Source organism: Centruroides vittatus, unplaced genomic scaffold (genome assembly GCF_030686945.1).
Source record: "Centruroides vittatus isolate TY-2023 unplaced genomic scaffold, ASM3068694v2 contig_744, whole genome shotgun sequence".
NCBI lineage: Eukaryota > Metazoa > Arthropoda > Arachnida > Scorpiones > Buthidae > Centruroides > Centruroides vittatus.
This window is the reverse complement of record NW_027122480.1, coordinates 29331-45567: the sequence shown is the minus strand read 5'-3', so window position 1 is coordinate 45567 and position 16237 is coordinate 29331. Positions and strand designations below refer to the sequence as shown.

Sequence of the window (16237 nt, the reverse complement as noted above, 5' to 3'; positions counted from 1 at the left end):
TTTATAGAACTAACTCAGAATTTTATTCTTACAGCCATGTTTAATTACAGTTCTTTACTAGTAATTATTACTGAAGGTAACAAAATAATTAGTTATTAATTAATTACATCAAATTTTTCCAGGAAATCTACCTTCTTCTATTTGTTCATCCCATTTTGCAATCTAGTTATATATATAAAACAAAATTCTAAGTTAAATGTATTAATGGATAAAAAAGATAACTATAGTAATAATTATTTACCCATGCATTGGGGCAAAGAGATTTGTACACTCTCTTGAAATATTCACAAGGCTCGTAGTCGGTTCCTTTAATTTTCCGGCATCGATGGTAGTCAAGAAAATTCTGATAACAGTTTCTAAAAATAACATATCTTAGTCAGATTTAAATTTTATTTAGTTTATTATCAATGTATTGGGCTTTGGAAAGTTTATCATCATATATAAACTGATATTTTGTTAATAATGTTATAAAAAAAATGAGCAACAACAAGATAAAAATGATGCACTATAAAGACTATAATAATTGGTCTGAAAGTTTTTCACTACTTTAGTTTCAAATTATATTTATCTTCATTATATAAAATGTAAATGTTTAATAAAATCATAATAGAGAAAATTTTAATTAGTATCTTCTCTAATTATTTTTAAAAGTGTCATAAACTAACTTATGCTACTAAACTAACTAGCAATTTTTGATATTGCTACTAAAAATTTACAGAAATTTTATCAAAAGCATCTTAAATTAAAGATTGCTATAAAATCATCTTTCTTTGGTTTGGCTAATGAAACTAAATTAATATTAAAAAAATATATACATACTTTGTCTGATTCTGATTTGGGAATCGAGGATCAAATGGAGGTGTCCAGAATTTAAATTCTTCAGTTTCACCACCCATGTTAACTGTAAAAAAATTAAGTATTAATTACATATAATTTCAATTTTTAAAAAATTCAAGAAATAAATTGTAAAATTTTATCAATGCTATAAATCTCAATAATATGAACAATTTAATTCCTACTGTTAATGAAAGCATTGTTTAAGTAGTTATTACTTAGGTAGTTAGACATATTTTACACAATCTGTCTAAGAGCAAAAGGGATCTTTCTGATACTGCATGACTGTGTATGTGGAACATGTTATTTCCAATGCTAAAATAACGAAAAAAAATCAACTTATGATGATTTAGAATATCAAAAAATCTGATTGTAAAAGATCAAAATAACATTGTAGAAATTAATATAAAAAGTAAGCTTTATTTTGTTAACAATATGTTCAAAACAACCACATTCAGTGGCAATACTAAGTTGCAGACAGTTGAGTGCAGCATTATGGATGGCATGTATCAGTAGCATTTCTGATGTCACCATTTCATATGCATCATTACTGGGTATGTATCTAGAACTATGTAACTATAGTCTGGAACAGGGGTCACCAAACTATGGCCCATGGGCTGGATCTGGCCTGCTGCCACACTCCCACAAATGAGCTAAAATATTATTATTTATATAGAAACATCATAGATTGTAGATAAACTTACTATGTAGAAAAAATTAAAATAAGTGTAAGTAAAAATGTCAAAATTGGTCCAGTGTAATTTTTGCATCTGACAGTAATATAATTTTTAGGAAAATCAGCAAAATAAAAAATTTGGCGACTTTGGATATCAGAGTGCTTTTTGTGTAAGTATTTGCAATGAAGTTCCTAAGAAAAGTGATTATGAGCTTGATGCAGCAATCGTGTTTGTGTATTGGTAAATAAATATGTTGGTTGTGTTTGTTTTTGTATATTCAGTGTACTGTATTGAACAATATGATTGTGTGTCACTGGCAGGTTGACCAAGCAGTCAAGGTGACAGTGTACCACTCCAGGGACCCAGGATCGAATCCGGACAGGTCGAAAATTCCCAGGAATTTTTTGGAGGGTGGGCCATCCGGATATGTCAGACCCTCACCATCCAGTAACCCCATTGTGGGACTGGCTGAACCCGTAATGGGCTTGCTAAAATAAGCAGGCCCTTTTAGTGCCCACAGGACAGTAAAAGTTAAAAAAAAAAAAAAAAAACAATTATGTAGCCTGTGCTCATTCTCTGAAAAAGTTTGGTGACCCCTGGTCTAGAAAATGAGATGGCCACAGAATAGGGCAATGCTATCCTATCTAGCAATTGCCAAACCACTCTGCAAGCCACTGATGCACATCTTTCTGGAAAGAGCTGGCAAACCATCATGCTAGTACCAAACTGCCGTAGTTATCACATACCCCTTTTTGTTGAACAATTTTTTGTTTTACTGAATACATTAATTTATTATTATTGTGGCAAATATACACCAATTGAAAACCTGTTATTAAGCAAATATACTCCCACAACTGCCGCAAATGATCGGGCTAAATTTGGATATAATGATTATAAATTAGAAATGAATTTGGCACTAGAGTGTAGCGTTAGGCGCCATCTCATATTAAAATTACTTATTATAATATTTAATTAATTTATTTATATTAAACTGGAAGAAAAGAATCGGCATGAAGCAGAACTCAAACTTGCAACTCCCACTTACCGTGTGGACGTGTTGCCAGTTACACTTCTTCCAGTTTAATATAAATAAATTAATTAAATATTATAATTATTGATTTTAATACAAGATGGCACCTAATGCCACACTCTAGTGTCAAATTCATTACTAATTTATAATCGTTATATCCAGATTTTTGCCCGATCATTTACGGCAGTTGTGGAAGTGTATTTTTTTTGTTGTGGCATTTTAAAAAAATGAATATTAAAAATTTTTTGCCCTTGGAATATCTTATAATCGAGAATGGTTGATGATGATAATAAGTACAGAGCCCAAACGGTTAGGAGTTGAAAGTTGAAATTTGGTACACAAATAAGGTACACCACAAGAACGTACACTAAGAAGGGATTTTTTGAAATCCCCCTCGTGTGGGAGAAGATTGAGGATTATGCTGAAGAACTCTGCTTCTACTGTACTATTTTAGATGCAGTTTTTTGTGTTTTAGTAGAGTACATCATGAGAATGAACACTAAAACAGGATTTTTGGAAATTCCACCCTCCCTAAGGGAAGAAGGAAGGGAGAGAGTTTTAGTCAGTATAAAGTGTAAATAATAAAGAATGAAAATAAATAGTGGCACATATACAGTAGAGAGTTGTTAATCCAAACCCTGGTTATCCGAATCGCCGGTTATCCGAACAATTTTCAGTCGGACTGTGTCGTGCTGAATCGAACGTTTTTGATACTAGATTTACTTCTAAAGTATAATTTTCATGTTTTTATATTCTTCAATATATTTATTTTGTTTGTACAAAATAAAGAAATAATTTTTAATGATACAATAGCCTCGATTATTATTATAAAAATTTTCATTAGGTTTAAAATCGACAAAAATTCGACATGAAGCGACATGCAATGGACAAAAATTTGAACATCGGACAGGTTAATATATTTTTTGTACATAATTGGTTATCCGAACAACCCCAGTCCCCAATTGATTCAGATTAACAACTCTCTACTGTAGTATACATTTTGGCAGTTAATAAATATTTTAATCATTTCCATCTTTCAGGTAACCCAAAAACAATAAATTCAAAATAAATGAATTTGAAGTATAATGTTCCAAAACAAATTTTTTTGATTTTAGAATTTAAAATTAATCATTTTATTCAAGTAAGGTTAAAAATTTCTCATAAATTTAACCCTACTCTTATAATATAATCGAGATGTATTGATGATAATAAGTGCAGAGCCCAAATGGTTAAGAGTTGAAAGTTGAAATTTGGTATGCAGTTAGGGTATGTCATGAGAATGCACATTAAATAGAAATTTTTGGAAATTCCCCCGCAGAGGAGAAGAAGAGGGTTAAGGGTTACCCTGAAGAATTCAGCTTTCACTATACTATTTTAGATGTGGTTTTTTGTGTTTTTCAGGAAATCGAACATAGTTTTAGACTCATCTAAAAATTCTCTAATTAGCCTCGGAAGAGGGGAACCTAATTCTTGCACTCTATGAAAATGGGTAAGATCGGCTATATAACTATAAAAGTCATCAAGTAAGGGTTTATCACACTAAGTTACCAATCTAACACATTTTAAAAATTTATTATTCTTTGCCCAAGCAACGTCAGGTTCATCTGCTAGTTATAAATTACCTTAGCACTGGAATAAATAGGTATCCCTCTGCATACACTCTTGCAATGCTGAAAAAAATCTCTCTTGCCTGGACAGATGTTTAAGTGGACACCCTATACACATCAATTTCAACAAATTAACAGAATAAAATAAAAATATTGCAAAATTATATTAAAATTAACATTTGAACAAAACTCGATTAAGAACTGGCTGCAGAGTCAAAATCGGGGCAATTTTGTGCAGAGATAATAAAAATACCATTAACCATTTTAGTAGGTTATTATTATTAATACAGGGTGTCCCAAAAGTCTTTTTCAATTTGTTTTATTCATCGTGCGAATGCAACCGCAGTAGGAGCACAGGAGTTATGCCGATTGCTAGCCTTGTCCTTGGGAATTTAGTTGTTATGGAGCGTTTCACAGGACTGGAGCATGCGCGAGTCTTACAAAAACAATAATTCTGTCATCATAGCACAGCAAAAATTTTGTAATCTTCATCAATTGCATCACATAAATGAAGCACCAAGTATTCAACTCATCAAAACATGGGTACAGAAATTTGGTTCAACGATGAGCAAACCTCGGATGGGATGATCAAAGTCATCAACAAGTGAGGAAAATGTGAAGAGAGTACGCCAGTCAGAGCGATTCCCGCTCTCTCTGTTCACAAAAGGGCAAGTGTCTTAAATTTTCCTAAAAGTTCCCTACATCACATAATGCATAAAGACATGTGTCTCCATCCCTACAAGATACAGTTGGCTCAAGAATTAAAGCCAACTGATGGTGCTGAGAGGCTTAACTTCACTAACCAAATGGCTGATCGCTTTTGTCCTTCGACATTTTATTCTCGGATGAGGCACATTTTCACCTTAATGGCCACGTTAACAAGCAAAACTGCCATTACTGGAGTTCAACAAATCCAAAACATAAACATCAGAGGCCACTTCAATCACCAAAAGTCACTGTTTGGGCTACAATGTTGGCGTGAGGAATAATCGGCCCATACTTTTTCGAAGATCAAAGAGGTCGTAACTGTTTGGAGTGATATGTGGAGATGATTAACAACTTTTTCACACCAGCTTTGCAAGGTTTTGTTGGTTTTAATCAAAACACATGGTTCCAACAGGATGCAGCAATGTCTCACGTCTAACATGTCTATACCAGTTGTTCATGAACTTTTTCCTGGGAAATTGATATCCAGACGAGGTGACAAACTGGCCTCCATATGGCCCCGATTTGACACCAATGGATTTTGTCTTGTGGGCTACCTTAAATCAAAAGGTATACAGCAGCAATCCTACTTCTCTGGATCAATTGAAACAAAATATCAGAGAAGAAATGGCAGCGATCACGGAGAACATGTGCCGAGCAGTTCTCAGAAATTTTGCCTCCCGTGTAGAAGTATGCCAGCAAAATAACACATTTAGACGATATCATCTTTAAGAAATAAATTCCCAGGGACTGTACTTTATTACAAATTTTTTATTTTTATTTTATTAAACTAATACATTATTTTAATATTGGTTTTTTTATTTTGAAAAAGACTTTTGGGACACCTTGTACAGCTTTTATGAAACAGTCAGTTTTAGCAATGTAAAGACTGAGGATGGAAATCTAAAAAGTATAGTTATGCCTTGACTTTGAATCATCATTACACTAGGCACTGATATATATTCTGTGTAAGGATACATGTCACCAACACAATATTTTATCATTTACCATTATAAACTAAAAAACAAAATAAACAGAAAATTTTGAATGTAAATGATGTCCATTGATATAGATTTAAAAACTGATTGCCCAGTTTCTAAATAAATCCTTATAAATATAATAGTTTTCTAAGAGTTACTATATAGAGATGGGAAAAATTACTTTTTAAAAGTAAAATAAATATCAATTAAAGCAAAGATTAACACAAACAGGAGAGAACTAAAGATATAGGCTACACATCTTTGGTAGTTTCAAGAAAAATCACGAAGGCATATATTTGGAGCACAAAAAATATTTCATATTTTCTAAAGATGTTCTGGTGACTTTAGACAAAGGAAAAGTTGTTTGATGATTTTGTAACTAAGTTAAAATTGGCAGACAACCTGCAACATCATAATGTGTACTTACTTGCAAATTCAGAAAATTCATATGAAATTATGGTAAATGTTTATATTCATATAATTATTGTAGTAAAGGTAATATTTGTAATGTATTAATCTTTTTACCATCAAAAAGTAAATCTACATGATAGATAAAACTTTTGATAGTCTTATAAGACAAGTAAAATCCATTGTTAGTATTTGCTAAAGATTATTGGTCAAAGTATTGGAAAAACTTTTTACATTATTTCTGTATATCTGGATAAGTTTCTCACAAAAAGTGGATATATGTATATATTATTCCATAATTTAAGCTAAAATCAATATTTTCTTTTATAAATTTGCAGTTTATTATAACAAACAATTTGTAAAAAATGAAACACATGATTGATAGTAACTACAAATATGGTTTAGATCCACAACTGTTTAAAATTTCCCATATGAAACAAACTCAACTTTAAATTAAACTGAGAAAAAAAATTTTATGGATTATTTAAATAATTAGCTGTTTCTTTTAATGACATAGAATTATTTGCTTTTGTTTATCCACAAAATTACATATACTGCAAGATATGAAAATTATAAAAATTCTTAGTTTGTTCTAGCAACAAACTGCTAAATTATTCTAATTTTTCCCCCTATTCGCAGCAATTTCTATGAAATATCACAAATTTGTTAACAGGAAATCAGTGCCAGTTAACCTTAAAAAGACCTCCCAAAAACAAACAAACAAGCAGAGCAATGCCTTTATCAACTTAACCAGCCAGTCATCATAATAATTAGTTTTGTAATTGTTAGTTTATGAATATCGGCATAGACAGAGATACAATTTAAAAGGTCAACACCGGACACATTTCCCGACAGAGCCCCCAAATAAGGCAGAATAAGTGAGCTGACGTTGTCGGTCGGCACATTCAACCGTACCACCACCGCATTCGCAACCAAGGTTCGAGAGTTAGAGTTAAAAGTCATTTGACACCATTCACATTACTTTTATTATGCCAATGCTTATCGGTTAACTTCCAACTAGCGATCCTTGACCATAAATAGGAGCATTTAAGCCACTTCACCATGCAACACGCCGGTTATTCAAAAATACTTTAAAACTTTAAAATAAGATAATTTGAATAATGTTACATTTGTTTAAAAAAAGGGGGGATTACAGTACACCAATTAAAGTACAAATGCTTATGGTATTTTAACCTATACTTTAATTACTTTTTTAGCAAATGAGTAAATAAACAGATTTCATAATTTTCTATTAAAATTCTAAAAACTAATTAACTAGGGACTTTTACTACGTTTACCTTTACTAGTTAAGGAGCTAATTATCTAATTAGTTTCTAATAAATAATATTGAGAATCAATATAATTACATGCAAATCAACATATCTAAAAATTAACAACTTAAAAATTCTTTTTTATGCTTTAAAAACGTTTCGAAATTGGATTTTTCCATTCGAGTTTATATTTTACTTTATTTAATTTCAATAAAATTTACCCCCCCCATGTGTTTATAATCTACAGTTAGGCTTAATATTAAAAATATAAATATCATTTTTTAAAACAAAACTTAATGCAATTTACTTGTAACCGAAAAGTTGAGTTTCCTAATAAATTATAATTAATAAACGAAGTAATTATATAATTCTAATATATTTAATTAAGAAAATTGAATGTAATCTACCTTTTTGCCTAGTAGCGGTTCGACTTCTTCACCTTTATTTAGTTTGTACTATTTCCGCTAGGGGTGGTTGCAGCGATGCTCGTAGCCTATCGAGAAATTCTGGTACTAATAATTTCATTTTCTCTTCCTAAATTATGGGGGTGGGATCTGGATGAGGATTCAAACCAGAATTCTCACCGCGGAGATTAAAAACAACAGGTATACAGTATCAGCTTCTATGGTGCCTTCAGAATTTTATATTAAGATACGTCTAAAATCTGCCTTTGTTAATCCTTTACATCTACATTTATTTATATTTAACGATGTTTAATGGGATAATTTTTTTTTTTTTTTTCATATACTGTATATACATTGTATACAATGGTTACGCGATTGGTAAAGAGGTGAAGCAAATGTTTCAGACAATGTTACGACAGGTGTTACAGTTTAATTTAATGGTAAACAAGTGAATCTAAGTAAAGGTATTTTAACAGAACAATAATATAAGCATGAGAAACCCGGACGCAAAATTAAGAATGCTAAATAAAAAATATAAACGAATACAGTATTTGTAAAATTTCGATAAATTTTGGCACAAACGTAGTGTTTGATACGGTACGGCAATCCCCAAACCGTTTCATTTTTTGAGCCTTAATCCTTTCACATTTACGCATAACAAAACCACTATGCTATTACCCGTTCTATAATCGCCTGGCTTTTGTGAAAAGCCCTCTGGTGGTTTTTTTTGTCGCATTTATTCTGAAATTTTTCAAAAAATTTCAAAAAATTAAATTTACCAATCTTTTCAAACTACGAAAAATGCAATAAATTACGTTTTTATTGCGCGCCGAGTTTACTCGGAAAAAAAGTCATAAAGTGCCGGCGTTTCACAGAATCCACGCGACTATGGGGGTAGGAAAAAATCGGGAAAAAAAACGAGTTCGCGATAATCGCTATCGTCGATCGCGACAATCGCGAGCATCTTTCTCGCTATCAATTCTTTCCTCTCAACAATTTTATTTTTTTCAAGAAAAAGATCGATTCTAGCCTGATTTTGAAACCTGATATCGCAATAGAGAGGTTTCATGTCGACATCACGAGTGACGTCATGAGCATGCGCAATTGTCCAGCGCCATCTTTGTGACTGTTTGTGACTTGTTTACGTTTTGTGTGTGTTCACGTGCGTTTTAACTGGAGTTCTTGTGTTGTTTTTTTTTCGTCGCGAATATCACTATGGTGATTTGTTGTGTAATTGGGTGTAATGCTAGTTCACTCAAGAACAAAGGAACATCATTTTTTAAAATTCCCGGCATTATTTGTCATCAAGGATCTCAAACTGAGGAGCTTTCACGACGAAGGCAAACTGCATGGCTTTCGAGAATTAACCGGAAAAATTTCGTTACGAATAAAATGAATATCAATACAAGAGTTTGTCAGAAACATTTCATTTCAATATTTACGTTAATAAACACTAAGTTATATTTTAAAACCTAAAAGAGTTTACTGATTTGCTTATATTAATTTAGTTAGGTATAGTGCATTTATAAACGAATAACTAACGTAATTTCAGGCTTTAGCTAGTGCAAACTTATAAACATTACACGTTAAAACGAAAAGCAAGTAGACTTATTATATGCTAGTTTCAACTAGAAAATAAAGGTACTGAACAATTTGAATTAAAAAATTTCCACGGCTGTTTTTAATTAGACTTTTACTTTCAGACAAAAATTCTTACTTAAGAAATACGTAAAAACACGAGTTTAAACAAACAAAAGAAAACATATCTTTCCAAGCAATATTACTTCGCTGTTATTAATTACTTTTACTTTTATATCAGGAGAAACCCAGCCACTTGTTAAATAGTTATGGGCCTCTAAAGATTTATAAGCTTTCATTTGTGACAGGGTGTAGAAATTTGTTGTAAAAACCAAATAGTTTATAATGTCACCAAATTCTACTTTCGGCCACAACTCTTGATATACGACGAAGTCTGATAAACTGGCTTCGTATGGATATGGATCGCCTTGACATAACGAAATTTTCTCTTCGTACAGAGCTGCATCTCGTCCTGTTAGACTGCTAGAATAGCTTACAAGAAAAGAATCTTTTTTAACTTAATCCATGATAATAGAACTGCAGTATTTTTGTACGTTTAAACTAAAAAAAGACGTCGAATAACAGACTACGTGCAAGCTAAGCGAGCGAAAACTACCACAAAAATGGCGAATGGGCGGAGCAAACGTGTGTTTTATCACGTGACATGCGACCTTGAAACCTCTCTATTTATTATTAAACTCAGCGATGTCTCATTATACTCTGCGAGAAATCGCGTTGTCCGCGCGAGAAATAACAGCGACAAAAATTCTCAAAATTAATATCTTTAATAGAAATTGCGTTAATTGTACAATTTTTTTTTTTTTTTTTTTTTTTGCGTAAGAATTTCATTTAGGTATTGTTGAAAATGCATTGTTTAGATGAAATTTCGGGAATATTTTTAGTTATAAATAGATGAATTCACGCATTCGACATCATGTCGTAAATTGCCGAATTTTTGATGGTCCACACATTAGTTTTTGATTGCTTCATTTCATGCACAGAAAACATTTATATCTATACTATCAACAAAGAATTTTGATGGATTGAATAATATTTTGAGCGATGTCAATTTTTATATTAGGTGATCGAGTTAAGCCTAACACACATTATAATCTTACCAATCGTCGGTTTCTGAAGATCCACAATTTGGGCTGCCGGACTGTCTTGATACACCTGGTGCAGATCACTCCGCCCAGGGTTCTTCAACAGCCCGAAATCGATCTCAGAGCGGTAGACTGAAGTCTTAACAGCTCAAACATCCGGCCGTCATCTTGTTATACCAGGTGTTGAAAGTATAACAAGTAGCGACACTTCCATATAAACAGTCTCTTATTGTACGCAGGACAATTGCATATAAATTGTTTTTAGTTGATCTGCAATGTACCCAGTGGCGTAGCTACATATTCAGCGCCCTGGAGCTAGTAGAATCGGTGCGTCCCTTGTTCTTCGGAAGAGGTCTCGCAAAATTTGTTTTGAACATTTAATTAAAAACATATATCTAATTATTTAATTTATTTGAGATTCGAGGCATTTCAACAATAAGATATTTAATATAATAAATATATAATAATAAAACAAAATAATTCTTTACGTACGGAGTACCTAATAATATTTACTACACAGTATATAAACTGTATTGACAAAATGTATACAAGTTTAGTTTCATAACAAATACATAATAATAAATTTAAAAAAACTTCAAAATTGTTGTTTTCTCGCTTTTTCGTTTGCAAATCGGTCAATCACTTTCTCCAGATCAAGTTGACAAGCTATTGTTTTTTCAATTGATATAGCCAAAGAACAAAGACAGTGTTGTGACACGCTGCTTCTTAAATAAGTTTTGATTAATTATTAAATGCAAACATTTTTTTACAAATGTTTTTACAAGTTTTTATTTCGCCCTTTCTAACTTGGCGCCCTCGTGATTCGTGCGCCTGGAGCAATTTGCTCCAACTACTCCACGGTAGCTATGCCTCTGAATGTACCATATCTCTTACACAATATGTTATTTCGGTGAGAAATTGACACCATTTTGTTCACGACGCGTTTTAGGATCTTAATAGCCAATTATTTCTAACACGACCGGATTTCAACAAATCTAACCAAACTTGGGCCAAACATATAACGCATAAGAAAGATGGATGGGAGGCCGACAAAGTCTCGCTTGGAACGACTCAGGGCCGGTTTTGGTAGGTATGCAGTGCGTGCGTGAACGCTGGCAGCCTATAGTGCACTAAAAAATATAATTTTTTATACCGTAAATATAATAATCAACAGGCTCCTGCCGATCGTTATCTAACTCCTTTCGGAGGAGACCTTTTTGAATGATGTGTAGTTAATCGAAACATGCCGCCCCTAAGCTTTCTATATTTGGTCTTGAGTTTCAAACTCAACACCAAATATTGAACTCCGTTTTCGAGATTAAGGAAGGGCAGACATGCGGAAGGACGACAGTGGAAATTTATAGGTCTTAAATTTTTTCAAATTATAGCCCAATTTAAATAAACAAAGAGGTGCGCACCGACGTTGTTAATTTAAATAAATTTTTATATACACATATTCATATACTAAATGAGAAATATTTCATTTTAATTTGCAGCTTCTATTTCATGGCGGCGCAGAAAGGCGCCTATTATCAACGGGGAGGTTTGATTTGAATAAAATTAAAATTAATATACCGTATTTTACGGACTATAAGACGCTACAGACTATAAGATGCACTTTAATTTTTAAGCATTTTTAAGCATTTTGTTTTTTTTTTTTTTTCTTTAAATACCTATAAGATGCTACGGACTATAAGACGCACCTGAATTTTGGAGGCAATTTTTCGAAGAAAAAAATGCGTCTTATAGTCCGTAAAATACGGTATATCAAATATTTTAATGGATTTTTTACCCCCTGTCAACTACATGAAACTATCGATAGTACGCTCTCATGTAGTTGGCTTGGTTTTGAATTTACTCGCGATCAGCATTGATAGGGGCAGTGAAATATGTGTATCACGCAGGCGGCTAACAGTCCAAAACATGTCTTGCGGCCGGATGGCCGAGCGGTCAAGGTTACTAGCCTGCCGCCGTGGGGGACCCGGGATCGAATCCGGACCGGTCGAAAAATCCCCAGGAATTTTTTAGGGGGTGGTCCGTCTAGATATGTCGGTCCCTGTCCCTCACCACCCGGCCGTCCCATTGTGGGCCTGGCCGAACCCATAATGGGCTTGCTATAAGAGGCCCTCTTAGTGCCCACTGGGCGGAAAGAGTTAAAAGAAAATAGTCCAAAACATGTCCTGGTGGTGTGGACAAGAAGAGGTCAACATCTGCCTCCCACATATTGTAGTATTTTCCATTATCAGAAATTGCTTCAACAACAGCTACCGTGAGAAACTAAATTCATTCCACATTAGATAATGTTCTAAAAACTGAAACATGAGAAATAATTTCCTCGGGCTACAAAGTATCAGTGGCGTAGCGTAGTGGGGGCGGTAGGGGCGTCCCGCCCCCACCGCCCCACTACGCTAATCTACGCTAGTCTTTTAAATTGAGATACCTAAATAAGGGGGCGGAGAAATTTTTTTCCGCCCCGGGCGGCTGACACCCAGGCTACGCCACTGCAAAGTATTAATTAATCATACCATTTATATTGGTTTCAAGGGTTATCACCTTAAATAGGTCCTACCGTATTTCTATTTTCATATAAAATTTTAAATTATATGTATGCAAGGACTTCAACTAAGTCTGAGTTTATTAAGAAAAATGTAAATTTCCTGTCTCAGTTCAAACGTACGAGACAAAACATTACTTCGAGAGAGCCATCGCTCACTCGTGGTAATGTTTTATACTTTCTTGAAGTGCTATAGTACAACAAAAATCCCACATCCTAACATACTTTTCAAAAAATCCAGTTTTCAACGGCCGAGTTTTTATAAAGTTTACTACATTTACTGCATATTCTAAGGCCTGGTTCATTTAAGACTCAGATGTTTTGATGCAAGTGCTTTCCTGTGAATAACGAGATGGGTCCACAGTGCATCAGGGTTCGAAAAAATGCTTGCAATTCTCTATAAAACCCGGACATAGAACGAGCCCAACAGTACTGATACCAATGCATTTGATCCATTTTAAGCGCGTCCACAGTCGTTGACGTTTCGGAGTGAAATTGTTCGTCGTACAACGTACTGTATTTTCGTTAATCGCAGTCGCATTTTAGAAAACAGAGAATCGGGAAGATTAAAATTTCCTGGACGTTTCGTGGTTTCGTTTATTAAAGTGACCATCGGATCAGCCTTGCATTCGAGGCGGGTGCTAGTGATAGAAAGGAAATAATTATCGTGACACCGATGTCCCAGATTCTTAAAATCATTCTCTTCACTCGGACAAGCTAGGGCCATGCATTTGATCATTTGTTGACAAACACTTGCATTCACGTTGACAATATGGCCGACCTCGTACACATTGTTCGTGCCATATTTACAAGTAAAAAAAATAATCGATTTCATTATTTGTAGTCACGTTTCTGTAATTGATTTATTTTAAATATTTAAAGATCGACTATCGTAAATGTGTTTTTGTTTTAATTTTTTTTTAAGTAACGTTATAAACCCGTTATTTTATTTATTAAAATATATTAAACACTAGTAATAATGCGAAAAATGAATTAAAAGACTAGTAATAATGCAAAATACCGCTTTTTTTTCCCACTTTTCGAATGCTCATATTGCAGCAACCGTTTTATAACAATCTTGAAATTTTGCACACTACCTAAGAAAATAATTTTCCTTCGAACGACACTAGATATATATTGGAAAATACCATAGAATGTTTGGGGGCAAAAAATCGATCCCCGAAAATCGGAAACTCTGATTCCTGTATATGTTGTCAGTTAGTGACTTTTTTAGTGTCTTATATCAGGGTGACTACCGTGACTCCTGATATAAGAACAGTAAAAGAACAGTAAATGCAGAACGTCCTCAATATATGTCATACTTAAGTTCTTAAAACCCGCCGTGAACGAAATGGTGTACATCGAATATCAATTTCTCACTGAAATAATATATTATGTGACATTGCTGAGCAACTAAAAACAATTTATGTGTAAGTGTCTAGTGTACAATAAGAAACTGTTTATATGGAAGTGTCGCTACTTTCAACACCTTGAAAACAAGGTGACGGCCGGATGTTTGAGTGATTAAGACTTCAGTTTTCCGCTCTGACATCGAATTCGGGCTGAAGAACCCAGGGCAGTCTGTACCTGATGTGTCGAGTTCCGTTCCATGCAGTCTGGCAACCCAGTTGTGGATCTTAAGAAACCAAAAATGGGTAAGTTTAAGACAATTCTAGACGAACAAAACCAGCTACCATTATGCTTGCAAGTATAATGAAACATACGATAAGCAGGAAGATCTTTAACGAGTTAGCAATACTGAAATACGAGCGGGATTTGTGCGCAAATAATTTCTTACCACACTAAAATTTAACACAAAAATTCATCACAAAACGATTATTGATGCTAATGTGTAAAATTCCATTTAATCCATGCAAGATGTGTAATTACCAGAGCCCCTTCGGCCGCCAATTTAAAGTCTTTTAATCTTTAAAATTGGCGTTTCCACTTCCCGGGACAAGGACCCAGGGGTTGGATTTGTGGGAAGCGAGTGTTCGGGTCATTTCATTGTGTCGAATTACAAAGAACGAGGCGCTTGACATGTAAGTGCGTGAGTGCGAGAATTCGAGTAAAGGTTAAATGGTGTATATCTTCGTGTAAAGTGATGTGTCCGTGTGTGTGTGTGTGTGTGTGTGTATGTGTGTGATCGAAGAACATCTTCGGCATGTCTATAAACAGAAAACAGTAAATTACGATACGAGAATAAGATGTGTTAAAAAATAAAACGAAAAAGTTCTTACTATCGGAGATTTCGGAAAATATTCACTTGTCCACTTGGTCCTCTTCGTGGTAAAGTTGGGGAGGGAGAAGAATTTCCCTCCCAAATGTTCCTGTAAAACACAAAGACAGTGAGAAAAGGAGAAGTTGATTCATTTATCACCTAAGGTTAAAATTATTACCTTTATCAGATAGTCTTTCTTTCCGAACAGCGTTATGAGAAGAGCCTGGCCTGGCCTAGCCTAACCTAACCTACCCTAACCGGAAGCTCAATCCTCATAACAGCTGTTTGGGAAGAAAGATCGGCCGAATGTCGCATCCGGTGAGTAAACGTGTCACGTCCGGGTGGTCACAATCGGGAGTCAAATCCGTTGTGGTCGACCGAGTGTCAAGTTCGGGAGACAAGTCCGTGTGGGTCACGACCGGGTACGAGAAGTCACGTCTAGGAAAAGATGTCCAGTCCGGGTAAAGTGTCAAATCCGGTAAGAAAGTCGCGTCCGAGTGAAGAAGAGGAAATCGAAGAGGATCACCGCCTAGGCCAAGGGAACTGCAGCCGTCCGCAGCAACTAAACCACCGGTAGCCCGGTCCCTCAACTTCGGCGGCTCTCTCTTTCGACTCCTCCCCGTTCCGACTTCGGCAAGGCGGTGGCGTCGCCATCGCGGACGAACGGGCAGAACGCGACCAACCAGAAAATGTCAGCTCGGACGAGCTGTCATTTTCAGCATCCTCCACAGCAAGGTCTGTGGCCGGATGACCCCCGAAGACCTTGGCCAAGTGCACTGGACCCAGGGTGTAGCGTCGCATCATCCCGACTCCGGGAGGATGCCACGCCACGCGCGCTTGGAGAAGGTCTTCTTCACCCGCTGCC

General features: G+C 34.7%; 1 protein-coding gene and 1 long non-coding RNA gene across 2 annotated transcripts; both read right to left on the bottom strand.

Annotated features, from left to right (window-relative positions):
- Positions 1-8013, bottom strand: COX6B (Cytochrome c oxidase subunit 6B). The gene is made up of 4 exons (XM_067277398.1): positions 7920-8013; positions 820-901; positions 242-356; positions 1-162 (listed from the first exon to the last, which is right to left on the bottom strand). The coding sequence occupies exons 2-4, from the start codon at positions 894-896 to the stop codon at positions 109-111; spliced, it is 246 nt and encodes an 81-aa protein (XP_067133499.1). The 5' UTR covers positions 897-901; positions 7920-8013; the 3' UTR covers positions 1-108.
- A 7243-nt stretch (positions 8014-15256) lies between these two features.
- On the bottom strand, positions 15257-15774 carry LOC136981124 (uncharacterized). The gene is made up of 3 exons (XR_010881649.1): positions 15551-15774; positions 15392-15481; positions 15257-15319 (listed from the first exon to the last, which is right to left on the bottom strand). It is a non-coding gene; the product is annotated as an uncharacterized lncRNA (long non-coding RNA).
- Positions 15775-16237: the final 463 nt, after the last annotated feature.